Genomic DNA, 18,947 nt, shown 5'->3' with positions numbered 1-18,947 from the left:
CACCAATCTTGAGACTAGAGCCAAAACCATTCTATATATAACTTCTTGATTTCCCTAAACATTGACGTAAATTGAATATTTGGTGTGTAACATAGCTATATATCTAAGATACATTGGAGAGGAATAAGAAAAAATAAGGATTTCATCATAGTTAAGAAATAATATTGAAGTTTGGAATGAATGTGTGGAGTTAATTAATATAAAATTAAATGTAGAGTAATAATACAAAAACTGTAACCAAATTTCCATGGAATCACTTATTCCAGGCAATCCAAACAATGGATAGGCATATCCACCTTTCTTATCGAGTGCTATCCAAACAGCAGACAACCCTATTCCATGGACAGACCAATTCCAATATAAGCCTATCCCCAGGATAGGCTTCTCCAGGTACCCAAAAGGACCCTAAGCTTGATGATTAGAGCCAACTTTAACAAGGTATCCAAAAGTTAGTCTATTTCAAATTAAGGTTTATGCTCCTTTGTTGTATTTTTTTTTTCTCTTTTTCTTTTTTTCTTTTTTTTTAGAGAGAGAAGGTAATAATGTATTACTAGAATATAGTATAGTTAAAAAATCCTCACGAGAATAGCATACTTCTGGATAATTTTAAGATTATTTTTTTGGGGTTCCTTTGAATTCTTGTAAAGTCAAAAAAAATGAAAAAGTGATTGATTGTGATACTCAAATGAGGTGTTAAGGGAGGAGTGCTTGCAACCAAAGCTTGATGATTAGAGCCACCTTTGACAACGTATCCAGAAGTTAGTCCATTTCACTTAAGGTTTAATCTCCTGTTGTATATATATTATTTTTCTCTTTTTTCTTTTTCTTTTTCTTTTTTTTGAGAGAGAAGGTGACAATGTATTATTAGAATAGTATAGTTAAAAAAGCCTCACAAGAATAGTATACTTCTTGATAATTCTCAAATATTGGGTTTTCTATTATTATTTTTCTTTTAAAATATTGGTTATTGCTTTTGTGTCCTTTTCCAAGTTTAGGTTTGGTTTGTTTGCCTTTCCAAGATTGGGTTTGGTTTTGGTGTTTATTAACATTTTTCAAAATTGGGTCTTGATTTTGTGATTTTTTCACTAGTTTCAATTTTGCAAAACAAAAGCATACGAAACACGATAAAAATTTCAAACAATTTATTTAAATAAATATCATAATTGGGGCCTTTGCTATCAAACCCAATCTCCCTAACACCCTTACATGCCTCTTAACTCTACTTGGGGTGGAGTGTCTTATTCAAGAGGCGCCTGCCTAAGCAGGTGCCTTCTGCTTTTTAAACATTTGTTTGAGTCTTAACTAGAAATATAGATATAATTTTGAAATAGATGAAACAAAATAAGATCACTTTCAATATCTCATGGTAGCAGAAATGGGGAAACTAAAGCTACCAAAAGATTTGACAAGTAAGTTGCAGCAAAAGTTCATCTCAAGATGGTAGTAGAGGAGATGTCACTATTCGAAGCTGAGAAGGTATAGAAAGATATTATGAATATATTTTTGAGTATCCAGAGTTGCCAAGGTCCTTGAATCAGCAACATACCTCAGGATTTCCATATATTCTAAGGATGCAGGTGACTTAATACAACACATGAGGATCAAGGTCCTTGAAACAGCAACTTACCTCAGGATTTCCCTATATTCTAAGGGGAAAGCTTTCTATGTTCCCCCTACAACATAGAAGTTCTATCCTGCCCCTACCATCTAGCCGTCCATTTTTTATCAAGAGAGCCACTCACTGTTTGATCTTAGATCCAACGTCTCAAAGTATTTTATTTTTTGTTTTTTTTAATACAATTTTTCTGAATATGAAATTTGGTACGTACCATCTTCTCATTGGGGCGCACCTATAAAAAATATTAACAATAATTTTTCGATAAAAAATAATGACCAAAATACCCCTTGAAACTTTCAGGGTATTTGGTAATTTTATTTTATTGAAAATATTTTTTATATATTTTTCATTAGTGCGAGTTTAATAGAGGAATGGACATCCAAAATTTGGTGTCAAAACAGTTCATAGAAAAAAAATTAAAAATAAAACAGTGTAGAGAAGTGACATTGTGATTGGGGCAATCTTAGCCCCCCATTCAAAAATGGACGGTTGGATAAAGGGGAAGATAGAACTTCCATGTTGTAGGGGGAACATAGAAAGCTTTCCCTATTCTAAGGATGCAGATGACTTAATAAAACACGTGAAGGATCGAAGGGAGTTTTGCCCTGAGCTGGGTCCAAAAGTAGAACGATAGAGCACAAGTAACTTTCCAAAGAAAAAAAAAGAGTAAAGAAAAGAAAAAGCATCAAGAAGGGAATTCAAGGGCTCCTAAAGAACGTGGACAACGATATGTTGGTCAAAATAAGGAAATATTACAAAAAGTTAGGATCAAGGAGGGAATGCAAGGGCTCCTAAAGACAGTATACAGTGATATGTTGTCAAAGTATGGAAAGATTACAAAAAGCTAGTCACATAAGAGAGGACGGAGCAACTAACCATGATCATTCTAGCTAGATATATCTGATAGCATGATAAAAGGGTCTATAATATCATGCTTTTTCCATTGGCATGCTATGATTTCTTGTCCTATTTTTATTGATATTGCAGTTCTATGAGTTCCCTACTAACATAACATCAGCCATGAACAATATTATAAAAGTTTAGGCTTTAGCAACCATACCCATGTCGTGCTGTGCCAGTGTTATAGCATTCATATAACCAAGCATGGATGTAATGTGAGTTTATCATAGATGGAGCAAAACAACCTTTTAGAAGAAATGGCAGAATTGCCAACATGCAGCTTTTTGTGCGCATAACTGGTGGGATACTTAGAGCATACATCGGCAGCAAAATGCATGGAACCACCAGAAAGCCTTTGTGGATAAGACCACCTAAAAGGCACCACAGATTTCATTTTCACTACTCACATGCAACAGATAATGCACCAAATGAGCAATTGCTATTTCTCAGTGAACAAAAACTGGCCCAATGCAATTAAAATGTGAAGATCTTTTCAATGGTACCTGCTTAAACCTGATATTCACTCACTAATGAGTAGAATATCTTTAATAAATGAGCAATGGAACCCATCTTCTTCCAAGTCTGGCAATACATGCCAATCTAGTTTCAAATTGGACCATCTTAAGTTTTTTTATTGGGAGCAACTTTTAGCAAAACATAGAACACGTACAGCACAGAACTAAATAAACATAGCAAAGAAAAGAGGAGACAAGTATCATCCTGAAATTAAGAGATGACAATAATGAAAGACATTGCTAATCAACTATGTCCTAAGAGAAAGCATCCTTCAAACTTCGGTAGACATAATCAAGGATCCACTCACACAGGGAAAATATCTCCTCATATACGGAATCCACCAGCCAACATGGTGTCTTCTTACAAACACCAGCTTAATGCAATGAGGTGATTTCCCTTCACTTCAACTGGAGCACATCAAGAGATAAAGATAAGGAAAGGCCCTTCAACAAAGCCCTTGCTTATGGCATTGTAGAATCAACAACATCCAACAGCCCCAGACATTGTTCTAAAAGGTGGACCGCCCAATGCCTAGGCGGTCCAGAAGGCCTGGGAGCCTCACCCAGTCCTAGGTGGAAGCCTAGGCGCTTGGGCACCCGCCTAGGGGTGGAAATGCCCCTCGTTGAGGAATATTTTTGGGTTCTTTTGCAAAAATAAGCGGGGAAAATGGTCGGTTTTAGATTCATTTCAAACCTAAACCCTATTAGAACCCATTTTAGAGAGAGAAAATCTCAAAAAACTAGTTTTTGTGATTTCCATTTGATTTCCCTAGATTTTTGAGGTTCTTTCTATTGGGATGCCTAGGTTCTGGGCGCCCACCTAAGCACTGGGCAGCCTGGACCCCCAGCCGCCTAGGCACTACCGGCATTTTCGAAACACTAGCCCTAGAGATGCATAACCAATTGGAGCCACAACCAACTATTTGTCCTAGGTTGCCCTAAGATGGTAGGTCAACATTAAGCTCATAAGCTGCCTTAAGCCAGCTAATCCACCTAGCCACCTCTTCAGGATAGTCACTGCCAAGACTAACCACCCCTTTCCAACTAGCCAAGCAATCAGCAATATGAAAATATACCACTAGGAAAAGTAAGGAATAACTATCCCACATATTTCATTATAGAGGAGAGCAGTTAGGGGGCTCACCACTTTAGATACCAACCATTATGCTCTTTCCAAATGCCCAACAGGATACTAAATAAGCTTCCAAAGGGTGCATCCTCTAGCAAGAAAAGGCTTGAAAACTCCAGCCCAAAAATAACTCATCCACCTTCTGTGGCATCCCCAAACTCTCTAGAAGTCTTTGCAAAAGAGGACAACACTAAAGCAACTACTAAGCAATGCAAAACAATATGTTTGCATCTCCCTTCCCGAGATAAACATTTTGGGCAAAACACAATGCTGAAGATGTTCAATGACGAGTAAAATCTCCAAGCATGCTGCCCACCCACCAAAAGCTTTAACTCTAGGTAGATACCGAAACCATTCGAGCGTGCAAACGATCACCCCAAAACATATGATGATTGGAAGAAAGAGTGAATCAAGAAGATCCCACTACTTTCCCTCCTTCAACAACCACTCTAGAGGGAAAGTGGACTTCCCCCAAAACATCCAAAAGCACCACGAGAGATGCAATCTCCAATTCATTTTAACGGTCAGGTGAAATCTCCAAGCTCTAGAAAGTCGACCTGGAACCCAATGTCCACACAAGCTTATTACGTCTCCTCACATAGAAAGTGTGTCAAGACCTCCAGGGCAACAGCCAATCATAAATCACCCAAAAAAGAAATCATGCTTCCATTCTCAACTAGGAACCTGAAAACCCTATCAAACTCTCTAAACATCCCACAAACCTCTCTTCATGCTCCCAAGATTGATCCATAAAATAGCATCCCTAGCTCTGGTTCTATTTTTCCCCAAAATGTCCAGCACCCAAAGACCATCCTTCTCCTTCTAGTCTCCATAACCACTTGGCACTTACTCGATAAAGCCTCATGAGCTTCCTCGATCTCCTAAATCCCAAAACCCCCACCCTTTAGGCTGACACACTAAATCCCCCATAAGAAGACATTTATGCCCCTCCCTACCCACTCCTCAAAGGAAATTCCCCTACAGCTTCTTCAGCTTTGCATCCAGCAAAATAAGCATATGAAGCATATAGTAGAGGGACATGAATTAAAAGGGGAGATTGGCAAGAGTATCATTAATTAGTATCATCCTCCCTCCAAGGATAAAAAGTTTCATTTCCAAGAGATAAGACAGTTATTGACCAGTTCCACACTTGCTGTCACAACTTTTGTTTAGTGCACCTACACCATGTAGGAGACTCAAGTATCTGAATCATAAAGCTCCCAATGAGGGATGTAAGCCTCTCATCATCCACAAACACCACATAAAATGAAGTTATAATTTGATTGATATTAAAGCATGGAGAATGAACCTAAATTCACCCACCTGCTCCATAGTGGCATCACAAAAAATAAGAGTGTCATTTTCATATTTGGTCCAACCATGCACCCTAAAGCCACTAAAGGGGTCCAAGCACGTAACTCTCAATTGACCCACTCAATGATTCGTTGATTCAGTTATTATTTCAAACATGATATGAGATGGGGGATCTCCCTATCTGAGGCCTCCATAGTAATCCAAGAAGCCTTCCAAGGATGCATTGATCAGGCAAATGACAATAAAAAATGAACTATAAAGCAAGGAAAAAAAAAAATAAAAAAATAAAAAAAAAAGAAAGACGAACTCCACAATTTTGTTTCCAAGAAATCAAAAAATGGTGACTTTACAGACAACCTCTCAAAGTTTGGACCGAGATCATACGTCCAATAATGCAGTCCCCCATGTAAGCATACACTCCCCAGCATAGAATGACAAAAAAACCACGACAACAATGCTGATCCACTTTATATGAGCTTCTATTAGTAAAGATAGTGCCGCTGCCAAATACATTGCATAAGGGCATAGCTAAAAAGGGCATAACATTTGGAGGTAAGAAATTCGCAATATGATTGTTCTTACGACTGTCCTGCTTCGAGCCCATGAATTTCATTCTTTGCACCAATATTAGCGAACAGCAAAAATTCGACCTTGGTTATAATGACAAAGAGTAACTAACTGGAAATTCTTGTGCTATAAAGGAAAGCTTCCACCACAGAGCAAGAAAAGCACAAAATATTCATCTACAAATCAAAGTATTGCACAAACACTACGAAATAAACAGCGTACCTACAATCAGCATAACATATACCAACTAATTATTCATTTCATTTGCACATAAACAACATTATGATCAAGAAGGCCACTGTAAATGGAAAAATACCTTGGGGTTTTCCTTAGTGCAGAGGTCAGCTAGGACACGATGAAGGGCATCCGCGCCCCCGCTGGTGTTGAAACGAGCTGAAGGTCCGGAAGATGCCATGGCTCGGGCCCTCCTTTCCTCTGGTTCAGGCCTTTAAGAAGACAGCCTCATCACATGGCTCGCTCCTACTTTTACAGAAATGGATTCAACATTGAGAGAGAAAATGGGGAGTAGAGAGAGAGAGACAGAGAGCAGAGAAGGAAATCGACGCTAGAGTAGAGACAGAGAGTGATGTCGGGAGAGAGCGGGGGGCGGGTATTAGAGAGAGAGACAGAGGACGGCGCCTTTCAAGCGTTCTATCGAAGAGCTCGGGACCTCAAGAGGATCTGTACTCTTTTCCTTTGGAGAAAAGAAGGCCTTTTGCAACAGTTGCGGCTCCCGACGCCGTGAGTCTTGGGCCGGTCGGGTTCCGGGGTAAGAAATTTCGAGAGCTCAAAAAGCAGCGCAGATCAAATAAATTGATGGATATTTAAAATTTTAAAAAGTATATAGTGACCATTCTGTGGATTCAAATTTGATTTGTTTATCTCTATGCAGCCGGCAATGATCAAGATGTCTCAGCATTTGAACAACTTTTCTTTTTTTTGTGGATTTTTAAAGTGTTTATTACTAAGAGTTTAAGGTTAAGATCTTCTATGAACTTTCTTTAGGATTTAAGACTAAAGCAATTGCCTCTTTTTAAACAAAATTTTGAACCTTTCTCTTTGGTAAATTAATTGCAAAATATTGGAACCTCTTAACGCAATCTTTCCGATTTTAAAATTCTCTTTCTATTCTTGATGGCACTGCCATGGACTTAGCAGGTTTGCCACAAACCCAATAGGTTCGTACCGGTGTTAGAGGTGCTAGAGGGGGCAAACAACCACCATGGATGTATTAGATCCGTTATAGTTGTAACAACAAGGATGTATCAAGTTCGTAATGAGGGCAAAATGGGTATTATTAAAGAAAGGTCAGAAAAATGAGTATGAGTATAAATTGAGTGAAATTTTGGTATATCTTAATCTTCGAGAGATGTATCTAATAAATTCTTTGAAAAAAAATGAACAAAAATTTCCTTCAAGTTTTAGGGGTGTTTTGATAATTTTCATCATTATAAATATTGCTTATTATTTTTATGATGTGCACCCCGGTTAGATGTATGTTTTCCTAATAATTGGGGTTCGCTACACAAATACTGGTCCGTCATTCTATTCTATTTAGGGTCATACCCTTGGTGAGGCCATAAGTCCCTATATTTTTTTCTGACTACTTCCAACCAAACAACCACTTTCTTTTGTGCCTACCTCTTGACATTTTCAATCATTCCACTTGAACTAACTCGTACCTCCTAACAGTTGTTGTACTGGTTCGAAGCCACACATAACTTGCCCACCTAAGTCTACTCTATCTCATCTTATTGCATATTGGTGTCACACCTAAACTTTTCCCGAATGGATTCATTCCGAATGATATCCCTTAATGTCTTGTCACTCATCCATCTCAGCATCATCTTCTCCACTACACTCATTTTATGGGTATATTTGTTTGTTCGCCCAACATTCTGGCTGGTCTCACAATTGCCTTATAAAACTTACCTTTCAGCTTCATTGGAATGCGGAGATCACATAAAATTCTAATTGCACATATTCACTTCGCCCACCCAACTCTAATTATAAACTAATATATATATATAAAAATTTAAAATAAAACATTTGAGCCATAATATGAAGATCGGATCCTCAAAAGCCAACTCTAATCAAAATCTTTACATGTTGGTGGATTCATATGTAAAGCTTACTCAAAAAGAAATGGGTATGGGAAAACTAATCTCAATCCTTAAAGAATGGGGATCCAGAGGGGCCTCACGTGGGTAGCTCTTTATAAATAGGTTGGTTTAGATTGAGGAAGTGGGTATCTCTTTACTTACCCCAAAAAAAAAGCGGGTATCTCTTTATATATATGTTGGTTTAGATAGAGGAAGTACATATGGAGAGAAGAGATTGCATCCAAAAGAGACAAATATGGATGAGTTTTCTTATGGTTTGAGCGAAAAATATTGTTTTATAGCTTATGAGAGAAAACTTGTAACTTGTATTATTTTTGGCGTGCATTGTGTTTTTTTTAATAGTAAGCGAGCAATTTGTTCCCCGTAGATGTTGCCAATTGCTATATCACATAAACTTCTATGTTTTGCATTTAAATTTTTTTTTTTATACAATTCCATTCCTTTTGCTTTTTACCAAATTTTGGTTTTTAACCTCTAAAATTGCAATAAAAACTCTAGGGCTTGAGATCCTTTTTGGGTATGAGGTTTTATCGCATATCTTTGAAGTGGCTAGCGTAAATGGTTCGAATTTCCCATTCTGAAAGTTGAATATGTATTTAGTGCTAGTGAAAGTTGTAATTCTAGTGAAAGTTGGCTTTTTAGTGGGCATTGAAAGACAAAGTAAAAAGATCCGAAAAGAGGGATGGAGAGGAATTTGATAGAAGAATTAGTTGGTGGTCTTTAGATGAAGCTATTTCATTCAATTTTTCCTCAGGAAAGTCGTCAATGATTTATTTGATAAACTGAAAATACTTATGAAGGTAAATCTCTTCTTAATAAAATATTTTTTGTCAGCACCTTTCTAATCCCAAGATGAGTGATTGTGTTTCGATGCAAAGGCTCTTGAATGAGTTCAATACCCTAATTTGTAAGTTGATGGTACTGGATGTGAAAATCGATAAAGGCTATTATTTTGTTACATGCAGAAATCATCATATAGGCTAATCATAAATCCCATTAACACAAAATCTCTTGAAATTAACTAGTATCTACACACTTATTACAGAGGAATCTGGACAAAAATCTAATCAAGGATCCTCTGAAATGTGTTTGTAGCATATGGTATATTAATGGCAAGAACTATAGGAAGGATTTAGTCAAGATTCACATTGACAGGGTGTAGGAAAGTTAATTGTTTTAGCTGTGAAAAAATAGGTTATGTGAAGAAAGATCACAAGATACAAAGGAAACTAAGAGGGCTATAAATTTGGTTTTAATGAAAAACTTCGTTCAAGTTAGTCTTAATAAAATCTAGTAGAAGAAATTAAATGTTTTAAGGACGGGGGAGTTCATCAATGGATGGGAAAAATTTTTTACAGTATTGGTTACTTGATTCAGGTGTATCCTTTCACAATTCTATATAGGGATTGATTGTATAAATACTAATCATGTAAGTATTATTTATATGGGAAATAATGATTGTAGACTTAAGGTGCTTCTCGATATAAACGTCATTCATTGTTTAAAATATCTTAATTTAAAATTTTTTGTTAGGCTTGTTTGGAAACAATAAATTACACTTTGCGTTGTCCACAACCAGATGTAATTATTTTTTGAGTTGGTTCACTCGTATACAAAGACATCACCTAATTTTTCTATGTGGATGCCACTTATTTTGCCATTTTCATTAATGATTTGTTTAAGAAAAATGTGGATTTATGTGCTAAAAAGAAAAAAAGATCTTCAATTGTTTCAATAAGTTTAAGGTCTTGATAAAAAATAGAAAAGACACGAGCATCAAGTGTCCAAATACTATTCATGCAAGAGAAATCTGTTTTGATAAGTAAATTTTATAGTGGACTTCATATTAATAGACAGTTTACAATTCATGGGATACCTTTACAAAACGAGGTCGCCAAGACTATAAATCGTACCATAATAGGATGTGCTAGGTGTATATCGAGTACCACTAGGTTGGAGTAGTGTTTTTGGTGAGTAGCAATTCGAACGGTTTTTTCTGTTGGATTCATCATGTGAGTCCTAATGCAATGGAAACACAAAAACATATGGGTTGGATGGATGTTACATAACATTTTCAAATCTAATTTCCTTATTGCGGTTGGTGCAATTCCTATCTTTTTTTTTTTTTTTTTGTGGGCTCCTTCAGGTTTAGAGTTGGATGCCTGAACCTCATGTAGACTTTTAATTACAAGATCTAAAAGTCCAATATACACCACAAATCTCAAGCCTTTGATAAAAAGCTTAGGAGCTCTTGAATCACCTATACACATTTTATTTTCTAGGGTTTCTGGAGTGATGAAACTAAGAGGGAGAGGGATGTCTTGGTGTAGAGAGAGAAACCCTTTTTGAAAGGCACACGAATCTCACTAGAAATTCTCTACCTTTTCTCTCTCCTAACCATTTTATGTAGAAATATCTCATGATTTCTATCCAAAGATGAGTTATCTTTTCTATTTTGGATAATATTGTATTTAGTCAACCTTATGCTCAATTAGAAATCCATGTCACATAAGATTCTTTTTATCTTTCACTCTACCTTGAACAAGTTTAGTAATGCTATGAACGTCCTTCTCTCTATCAACCATTAAAAATATTACAATTTTCATGGAGATCGTTGCACCCATAAGCGGCGGACTTCAAATCCAATATCTCCTCCTCGTCCCGCAGTGGGCGTATGAGAAAAACGTTAGTCCATATAATCATCATCTAGTGATTCATCAAAATACAAGAATTCTCTCACACTTTATTGGCAAATGCAGTTTGAGATCTTAGGGAGCAATAGATATTTGCAGAGAGAACCACACTATATCTTCATCATACTAACGTCAATTATCTCTGCTCTTTGATTGAAAAATGTTTCATCTTACGCTAGATACATTTGGTTACACAAGATTGAGTATCTCAACAAATCCCTCACGAGCTACATGTGTTCAAGAGACTACTCAACTCTTTTTTGCACACATGCCCAATTCATACATTAAATATATTTTTCTCATGCAAGCCAGTAATTCATTTGCAAATAATATATTATATAATGTTCATAGATTCTTGAAAACATTTTGCACAAGAACATTGTCTAACAAAAAATCCTTTAACATTATTGTGCAGTTAATGAGAGTTATGTTGTGTATTGGTTATATGGGAGCCAACTATAGTGTGAAGCCAATAGTCTTTCCTTGGCCCTATTATTATCCTACTCCTATTTGACTATTTCTCTAGCCCTGCTCCCACCCAACCGATTCATACATAACCATGAGGATTATATATTAAAGTAGCAACATCAAGCATCCCCTTCCTACTATAGTCTCAGGCCAAGGTCACTATGACCACTAGTTGTTTCTCGCATGGTGTAATAAGAAATATGGATCGTCTTATATATCTCTCTCTATAAAGTAATGGCAGTCTGGCTAAGTACATGCGGTATGAGTGACATGGTGTAACTGATAAACAATGTGATTTCCTCCCAATGACATCTCACGTAGAGTGATAACCAATCTCAACGTATAATGTCTTTCTATGATACTTGGGATCTTCTATAAAAGCCAATGCCACCATGTTGTCATAGAACATGCTCACACGCTCTCTAGCACTCAATAAGATTCCTAAGGTTGTAGGATCCTCATAAACCACACTCCCTTTTGTAATGCTCATATCAATGCAAGTAGTGTAATGTCATGTCGGAGATGCCACTCACATCACTTTCTTATTGCACCAAGAAATCACTTCCACTCCAAAGAACTGAGACATTTCCAACCATCAATAATCTAGATCACCCATCTAATGAGACTTTTCTATCATCATAGTTAAATATCACTTCCCATAAAGATCTACAAGTAGTGTACATTTCTCTAGGGATATCTGAGTATTACATTCATAGCCTACAAATATTCGGGACCTGTAGTGACTTGACAAGTCCAATGACACATCCTGTTGCCATAAGGCTGCCTACTATGTTAATGTACGGCACGCAAATCTTCTTATTTATTACCCTCAATCTATGGACTAAGATTCAGATTAAACGAATGACCCTTTTTTAAAAGAGTACTAATGAAGCCACCATGCATCTTAATTTATTATAAGATTTTCCTAATACATGTCCCTTAAGACAAAGTTAATGAGCCCATTAACATGATTGTGCTTGATGTCAATATCAAACATTCGATGTGCATTGCCCACTTTCTTTACATCAAAATTAGAGGATGACTACTTCTCATTAATATCAATCATCTCCTTGTCATTTATTGCCATTAGGCTCTTGATGACGGTTCCTTATTGAGGAATGTTATCTAAAGAATCATATGGCGGTCGAGCTCCAGAGGTTTTGATAAAATAGAATCTTAATATTCAAATTTATTTAAAATATATTTCATTATTTTTATTGGTGCATAATTTTAAAAGAAGAGCAGTGATTCACTGTAGTGGGTGTACCATAGTATAATGCCACGACACTTCTAGAAAATCATGTTTGTGGTATTTGTATGACCCTAAATTTTGCACACATACTCTTTTCATCTCAATAATCAATCCTCGAACCAAAAAAAATTCAATTTGAACCCCAGTTATGGTCAAAATGAGTCATCTCCAAAAAGAAATCTAGACCATTCATTTTGTAAATTTCAATACCTTAGCTTTTATAAATTCAAAATCATTTTTTTTCTTTTTTAACATTGTTCATCTAATGATAATAAAGCCATCCAAAAAAATTGGAAATGGAAAAATCCTTTTAAAGTTTAGATCTAAGTATCTCACTAAAATGAACAGCTTATGTTAATTGGGCTAAAAAAATACTTTCTAGGTTGTGTTTTCAATTTTTTATTTTTTTGTGATTATTCATTAGAATGAAAAGAGTGTATATTTCAAAATTTGAATCAAACATATGGCCATAAGATGGTTTTTTAATGTTATTGCATCATATTACTATACAACGGTTGAATGATATCATTGCTCTCCAAAGAAATATACATCCCACAGGTAAAAAATAATTATTAAATTACACATAAAAAATAAAAAACGAAATAAATTTCCGACCGTTACCATTAGATGGGACAAGGTGCTCGCCCATCGTTCAAGCGTCCACCCGTCCCTTCATCTATATTGTATACTATATACTACACCAATTCTACTGAATCGACCGAAAATTTGAACCCGCGCCGAAATCCACCGCAATTTTCGAAGCGTTCCTCTCTGCCCCTTATCCCCGCTCCCTCTCTTGTGAACTTAATAAAGAGTCGGGGCCGAAATTCAAAAGCAAAATGGCTTCCTCTACCGCTGCTACAACTTCAGGCTTTTGCCCGTTGATTCCGAACCGTCGATTAGCCGGGTCTCCGCTTCATGTCTTGATTTCCGGCCGTCGATCAAAGCGGCAGCGCCACCACCACCGCCGGTGCGTGATAACCTCTGCACAGCGGCCCACATGGCTTCCAGGCCTCGATCCCCCACCTTACCTTGACGGCACGTACGCCTCTCTCTCTCTCTCTCTCTCTCTACATTCAAGAAGGATTACGAGCACATTTTGACCTTAAATGTAAGACTGCACCAAAAAGTCGCTGGACTACCTATAAAAAATTGTTTTTTTCCACAGTTAGGTGATGAACTCTCTCTCTCTTCATATAATAAATATAAATTTTATTTTTTATTTTTATTTTTTTTTGTGGTTGTATAGAGCTTGAGGCTCTAAACAATCGAAATAAAACGCATCTTTAAATAGTATTGAGAAATATGATTTCAATACTTAAAAAATTGACGATCTAGATATGCGTTACAAGAGCTACTATTTTCAAATTTTTAAATCTATTTTTTCCTCCTGTTCATGTATTTTGATATCGAGATGATCAACTTCAGGACATTTGAACATGAAAATAATTGAAATTTTTGAGATAAACTCTAATTTGATTGTTTAGAGAGTGGGCTTTTTATAAACCTTTTCCTATTCTAGATAACCCCTCCCTCCTGCAAAGCCGATGAAAACCCCGTAAAAGCTCTTCTTTCTCTCTCTTTCTCACCGATCAACCTCATCTTTTTCTCACTTTCACTTTCAACCCGAACCTGAACCCAAACCCGAACCGAAACCCGAACTCATATTTGTCTCTCAATCGTCACAACTAAGCTAAGGGATTGTATACAATTACATAAGAGGGCTGGCTTGAAACTTCACTCGTGACCCATTAAACACAAAGGCCTCTAAAGTAACTAAAAAACAGATCCATTTGTTAAAAATTGCAGCGGGCTTGGGAAAATCAACCAGTTGGATCGGATCGAAGAGTTTATGGGTTTTTTCGTTTGTACATGAAAGCCGGGCAGAATTGTATATAACAAAACTTTTTATTTTTTGGTACAAGGAATTTACAATTATTTATAAGTTATAATCATATAATGGTAAATTTGATAGCTTGGGTGTATCATAAAATTTGAAAAAATACCTTTAAAACTTTGTAATTGGTCAACGAAATAAATGTAACCACCAAATTTTATAAAGTATTATATATATTGAGACTACTTACCTTTGGTACAATGAAGTTACAATTAACAATTACATACAATCTGCTTAAATCTGATAGCTTAGGTCTGTGACAAAATTTTGAAAAAATTTCTTTTCAACTTAGAACTTGCTCAAAGTTCTAAGTTTATATTAAAATTTACTGTAACCGCATACTACCGAAGATAATAATATTTATATGCTTTCCCTTAAGGAAACCAGGGGATTTTTTGGGAATATAATTTTAAGGGGTGTATACGTCTTCCCCCTCGGTGTTTATCTTTTATTCCTGATGGGGGAATCGCTAGGATGGAGTAGGATGTCTGGTTTTGAGATCAAATTTTAAGTTTAATGGAAACAAAGGAAATGCACCATTAATTTGTGTTTGGCAACCAAAAGCACTGTTTCAATAAAAACAGATTAGCGAAGAGAGACACTGTGAGGGCTTGTGAAAATTGATGATCCAAATTGTCACCATGACTACTGTGTGCTTACATCCTTGACCTTCTTTTGAGCTAATTGCACTTTGCAGGAGACTCGTGGCAAATAACCACGAAATATATAATTCTGAGAAATTCCATTCATCTAGCAGTCAGCTAATCATATTTGTTTTTTGTTAGTCTCGCCGGAGATTTCGGGTTTGATCCTTTGGGCCTTGGAGAAGATCCCAAGAGTTTGAAATGGTATGTGCAGGCAGAGCTTGTTCATGCTCGTTTTGCGATGGCAGCTGTTGCAGGAATACTTTTAACCGATGTAAGTCACTGAGGTTATTAGTCTTATAAATATCAATCACATGATCACTCACGCATATGAATTTATATTTTTAAAGTCTTGCAACACATCACTAAAGTTAGATATGGGTACATCATATACATATAAAGGAAAAAAAAAAAAAACTGTACTTTTAAGTTCTTTAAGATCAACAATGTTCTTCAAGTTCAATAATGTTTATGTTGAAGTCTGGAAACATGTCATAGCACTTTAAGATGGATATGGGTACATCATATCGAATTATTATTTTTAGTGTTTGGGTGCATCATATCACATGCCAAAGAGAATCAGTACTTTTTAAGTTCTTCAAGTTCAGTAATGTTTATTGCGTAAAGAAACGTTGGGGTAGCTTGAAGACCTTCATTTATTTCAAGTGGCTATAAAATCTAAGACTTTACTTGCCATCTGTGAGTGTCATTCACTTTTGCATTTGTCCTTCTAAATGCATTTACATGTGCTGTAAGCACTGACTTGATGTATTTTCTTTGCATTGCAGTGATGATTCTCATTTGTCCTTCTAAATGCATCTACATGTGCTGTAAGCACTGACGATGTATTTTCTTTGCATTGCAGTGATGATTCTATGTGTTTAATTTTTATGTAGTACTTTTTAGGTAAAGGCAGATGTTTATAATTAATCCAGCATAACTCATGCTTATCATCATAAACATGCATCTTAGTTGGAATTACATGGACATTAGAAGGCAGAAAAAAGAGTACAAACAATCATCTTTGTTTTACATAATTATTGCAAAAAGGAAGGAAAGAAAAAGGCATAGTTTGTTGCCATCGCCATGCCCGTGTATCATATGATGTGCTAGCTGGTATGTCCAAGTACATGAAAACTTATTTACACCAGTTCTTGTAGTGGATCTGGATCTTTAATTGTCCCTTTCTGTGAGTAGTTTATATAACTTCCTATAGGGTTCTCGTGAACCCCTAGCTTGCGGAACCGGGAATCCCAAACACGGGGATCCCACCCAAGATCGTGTACATGATTGACTAAATGCGAAGTAGATGAATACAACTATAAATCAAATAAAGCAGACATAAAAAGCACACTATAACAATACACGATTTACGTTGTTCACCCTGCAGGGCTACATCCACGGCCTCGGCAACTAGAAATCTACTATTTGGATCACAAGAGATAACACCTATCTTTAAACATCGGTAAAAACCATCACCGATCTTCCCTTTTAAACCCACTCTCTCGATCGAGCAATAACGTCGATCAACATCCTCTTTCCCACCGCAATATCGCTACTGAAAAGATAACCTCGAGAGCAATATAGAGATTTTATCTATCTGGAAGTGGAAGTTAACCAACCCAAAACTCATGGGAATACCGTCCCTCTTTCAGAGGCCATGTCTCTCTCTCTCTCGGTGTTTCAAAAAGTGGACCGTCCAGTACTTGGGCGGCCGCCTAGGTGGTCCAGAAGGCCTAGCGGCATCGCCCAGGCCTAGGCGGCCAAACTAGGCGAGTATCCTCGGGCGCCCGGGAACCTGCCTAAGTGGGCCGCCTGGGCGGCTGCCCAGGGCCTGGGCCCCGGCCAGGGGCAGAAATGGCGCTCGTTGAGGCCATTTTTTTGTCATTTTAGGTCTTTTTTTTAATACCAAAGGAGCAAAATTGTGGGTTTTAGGTTTCAAATTAACCTAAAACCCATTAGAGACTATTATAGAGAGAGAAAAACCCAATTTTTTTTTTTTTTTTACTGGACCGCCTATGTTCTAAGCACCCCGCCTGGGCACCTGCCTAGACGTTGGGCGGCTTGGACCCCCCCGACCGCCTAGGTGCCGCCTAGCGCTTTTTGAAACACTGCTCTTGGATATTTATTGATTTCTTCTCACTTGCCTCCATTGTGGAATTTTCACAAACATTTTTCCTTCATATTTCTCCACTTCAAACTATGTATCAATCAAACTCCACCATTCATCATTTTCTTAATGCAAGCCTTAGCCCCGTACACACCTTGTGCTCTGATACCAATTGTAGGGTTCTTGTGAACCCCTAGCTTTCGGAACTGGGAATCCCAAACACGGGGATCCCACCCAAGATTGTGTACATAATTGACTAAATGCGAAGTAGATGAATACAACTATAAATCAACTAAAGCATACATAAAAAACACACCACAACAATATACGATTTACGTTGTTCACCCCGTAGGGCTACATCCACGGCCTCGACAATGAGAAATCCACTATTTGGGTTACAAGAGATAATACCTATCTCTAAACATCGGTAAAAACCATCACTGATCTTCCCTTCTAAACCCGCTCTCCTGATCGAGCAATACCGTTGATCAATATCCTCTTTCCCACCGCAATACCTTTACTGGAAAGATAACCTCGAGAGGAATATAGAGATTAGTGCTTGGGCGGGCTGCCTAGGCGGTACAGAAGGCCTGGCCGCATCGCCTAGGCCTAGGCGGCCAAATTAGGTGGGTATCCTCGGACGCCCCGGAACCCACCTAGGCGGTTGCCCAGGGCCTGCGCCCCAGCCGGGAACGGAAATGCCGCTCGTTGAGTCCATGTCTTTCTCTCTTGGAGACTCATCTCCATATTGGTGTGACTCTCAAATGATGGGTATTATGTCCTCTTTCACTCTCTTATAAAGATATCACTTTTTTTCTTCCCAAGAAAGTCCATTTTCTATTTCGATAATACCCTTAATTGTTAGAAGAAAACATGGGTGTAGTGATTTGGCTATCACCAAACCTAACACGTCCTATAACAAGTGCTTTGGGCACCTTTGCAACTGTAAACGCTTCTCCCAAAATGTAACTCGAGTGCTTTCTTATTGATTGGTTCCAAATATGCATCCTTATTTCTAATTCTAGGTCTTGCTTATTGTATGTTGCGATGAGGTTTCAGACACTCGCTCCCTGACCCCCCTACCTTACCTTACCGGAGGGCGATAGAGTGCGGGATCGTGACCAGAGGTCGCGAATGTCACTCAGGTAGGAGTGGCTCAACGCGTTTAGGAATGCGGAATCAAAGCAAAACCACGAAAAAAATAAAAACTCATTCATCAAGCATCATAAAACTGCACAAATTAAAACCATTATGTACATATACAATCTTCAAAGGTTCTTTACAATTATGTCCAAGGCACTACCAGCCTGACAACAAAATTTCAATATCAAAACAATATTGTGGCACCGCCACCTGACACCTCCTATCAAAAAGTTCCTTGTCAGATCTTGAACCTCAACTACCTGCTACCACTGTCCGCTGCCCCCTCAAGAATGGTCGGTTGTCACTTTACACAGATGGAAAAATAAGAAGAATGAGCTAAAAGCCCAATAAGTAGATCTGTGCGCTTGCATTCCCACCTACATGCACACATATAAGATAATGTGTCCTACAGATCATCACAGTTCATGCAAATCACAGAGTAAAGTTATGCATCACAATTCATTAGCAGTGTAAAACAGGGTATGACTCATATATCAAGGCAGTACATATTGTATGAGCTAACAATTATTTCACCTCTTATCACAGTAACATGTCAGTATCCAGAAAGAACACA

General features: G+C 37.3%; 1 protein-coding gene and 1 long non-coding RNA gene across 6 annotated transcripts in view; one reads left to right on the top strand and one right to left on the bottom strand.

Annotated features, from left to right (window-relative positions):
• Window positions 1-6,842, bottom strand: part of TOR (target of rapamycin) — a 130,558-nt gene extending 123,716 nt beyond the window's left edge. For all 5 annotated transcript variants that reach the window (XR_002283386.2, XR_016054453.1, XR_016054454.1 and 2 more), the window contains exon 1: window positions 6,360-6,842. Coding sequence is in view for 2 of the 5 variants with exons in the window: in XM_020676024.2 (XP_020531683.1) it covers window positions 6,360-6,458 (99 nt within the window). In the remaining 3 variants the exon portion in view is untranslated. The remainder of the gene's footprint in view (window positions 1-6,359) is intronic.
• A 6,179-nt stretch (window positions 6,843-13,021) lies between these two features.
• Window positions 13,022-18,438, top strand: LOC148782436 (uncharacterized). The gene is made up of 2 exons (XR_016054452.1): window positions 13,022-13,621; window positions 15,262-18,438. It is a non-coding gene; the product is annotated as an uncharacterized LOC148782436 (long non-coding RNA).
• The last annotated feature ends 509 nt before the right edge of the window (window positions 18,439-18,947 follow it).

The sequence above is a fragment of the Amborella trichopoda genome, chromosome 4 (assembly GCF_054954075.1).
Source record: "Amborella trichopoda isolate Santa Cruz 75 chromosome 4, AtrichopodaSantaCruz75HAP2 v2.0, whole genome shotgun sequence".
In the NCBI taxonomy this organism is placed as follows: domain Eukaryota; kingdom Viridiplantae; phylum Streptophyta; class Magnoliopsida; order Amborellales; family Amborellaceae; genus Amborella; species Amborella trichopoda.
The sequence above is the reverse complement of the archived record's forward strand: the minus strand, read 5'-3'. Positions and strand labels throughout refer to the sequence as shown.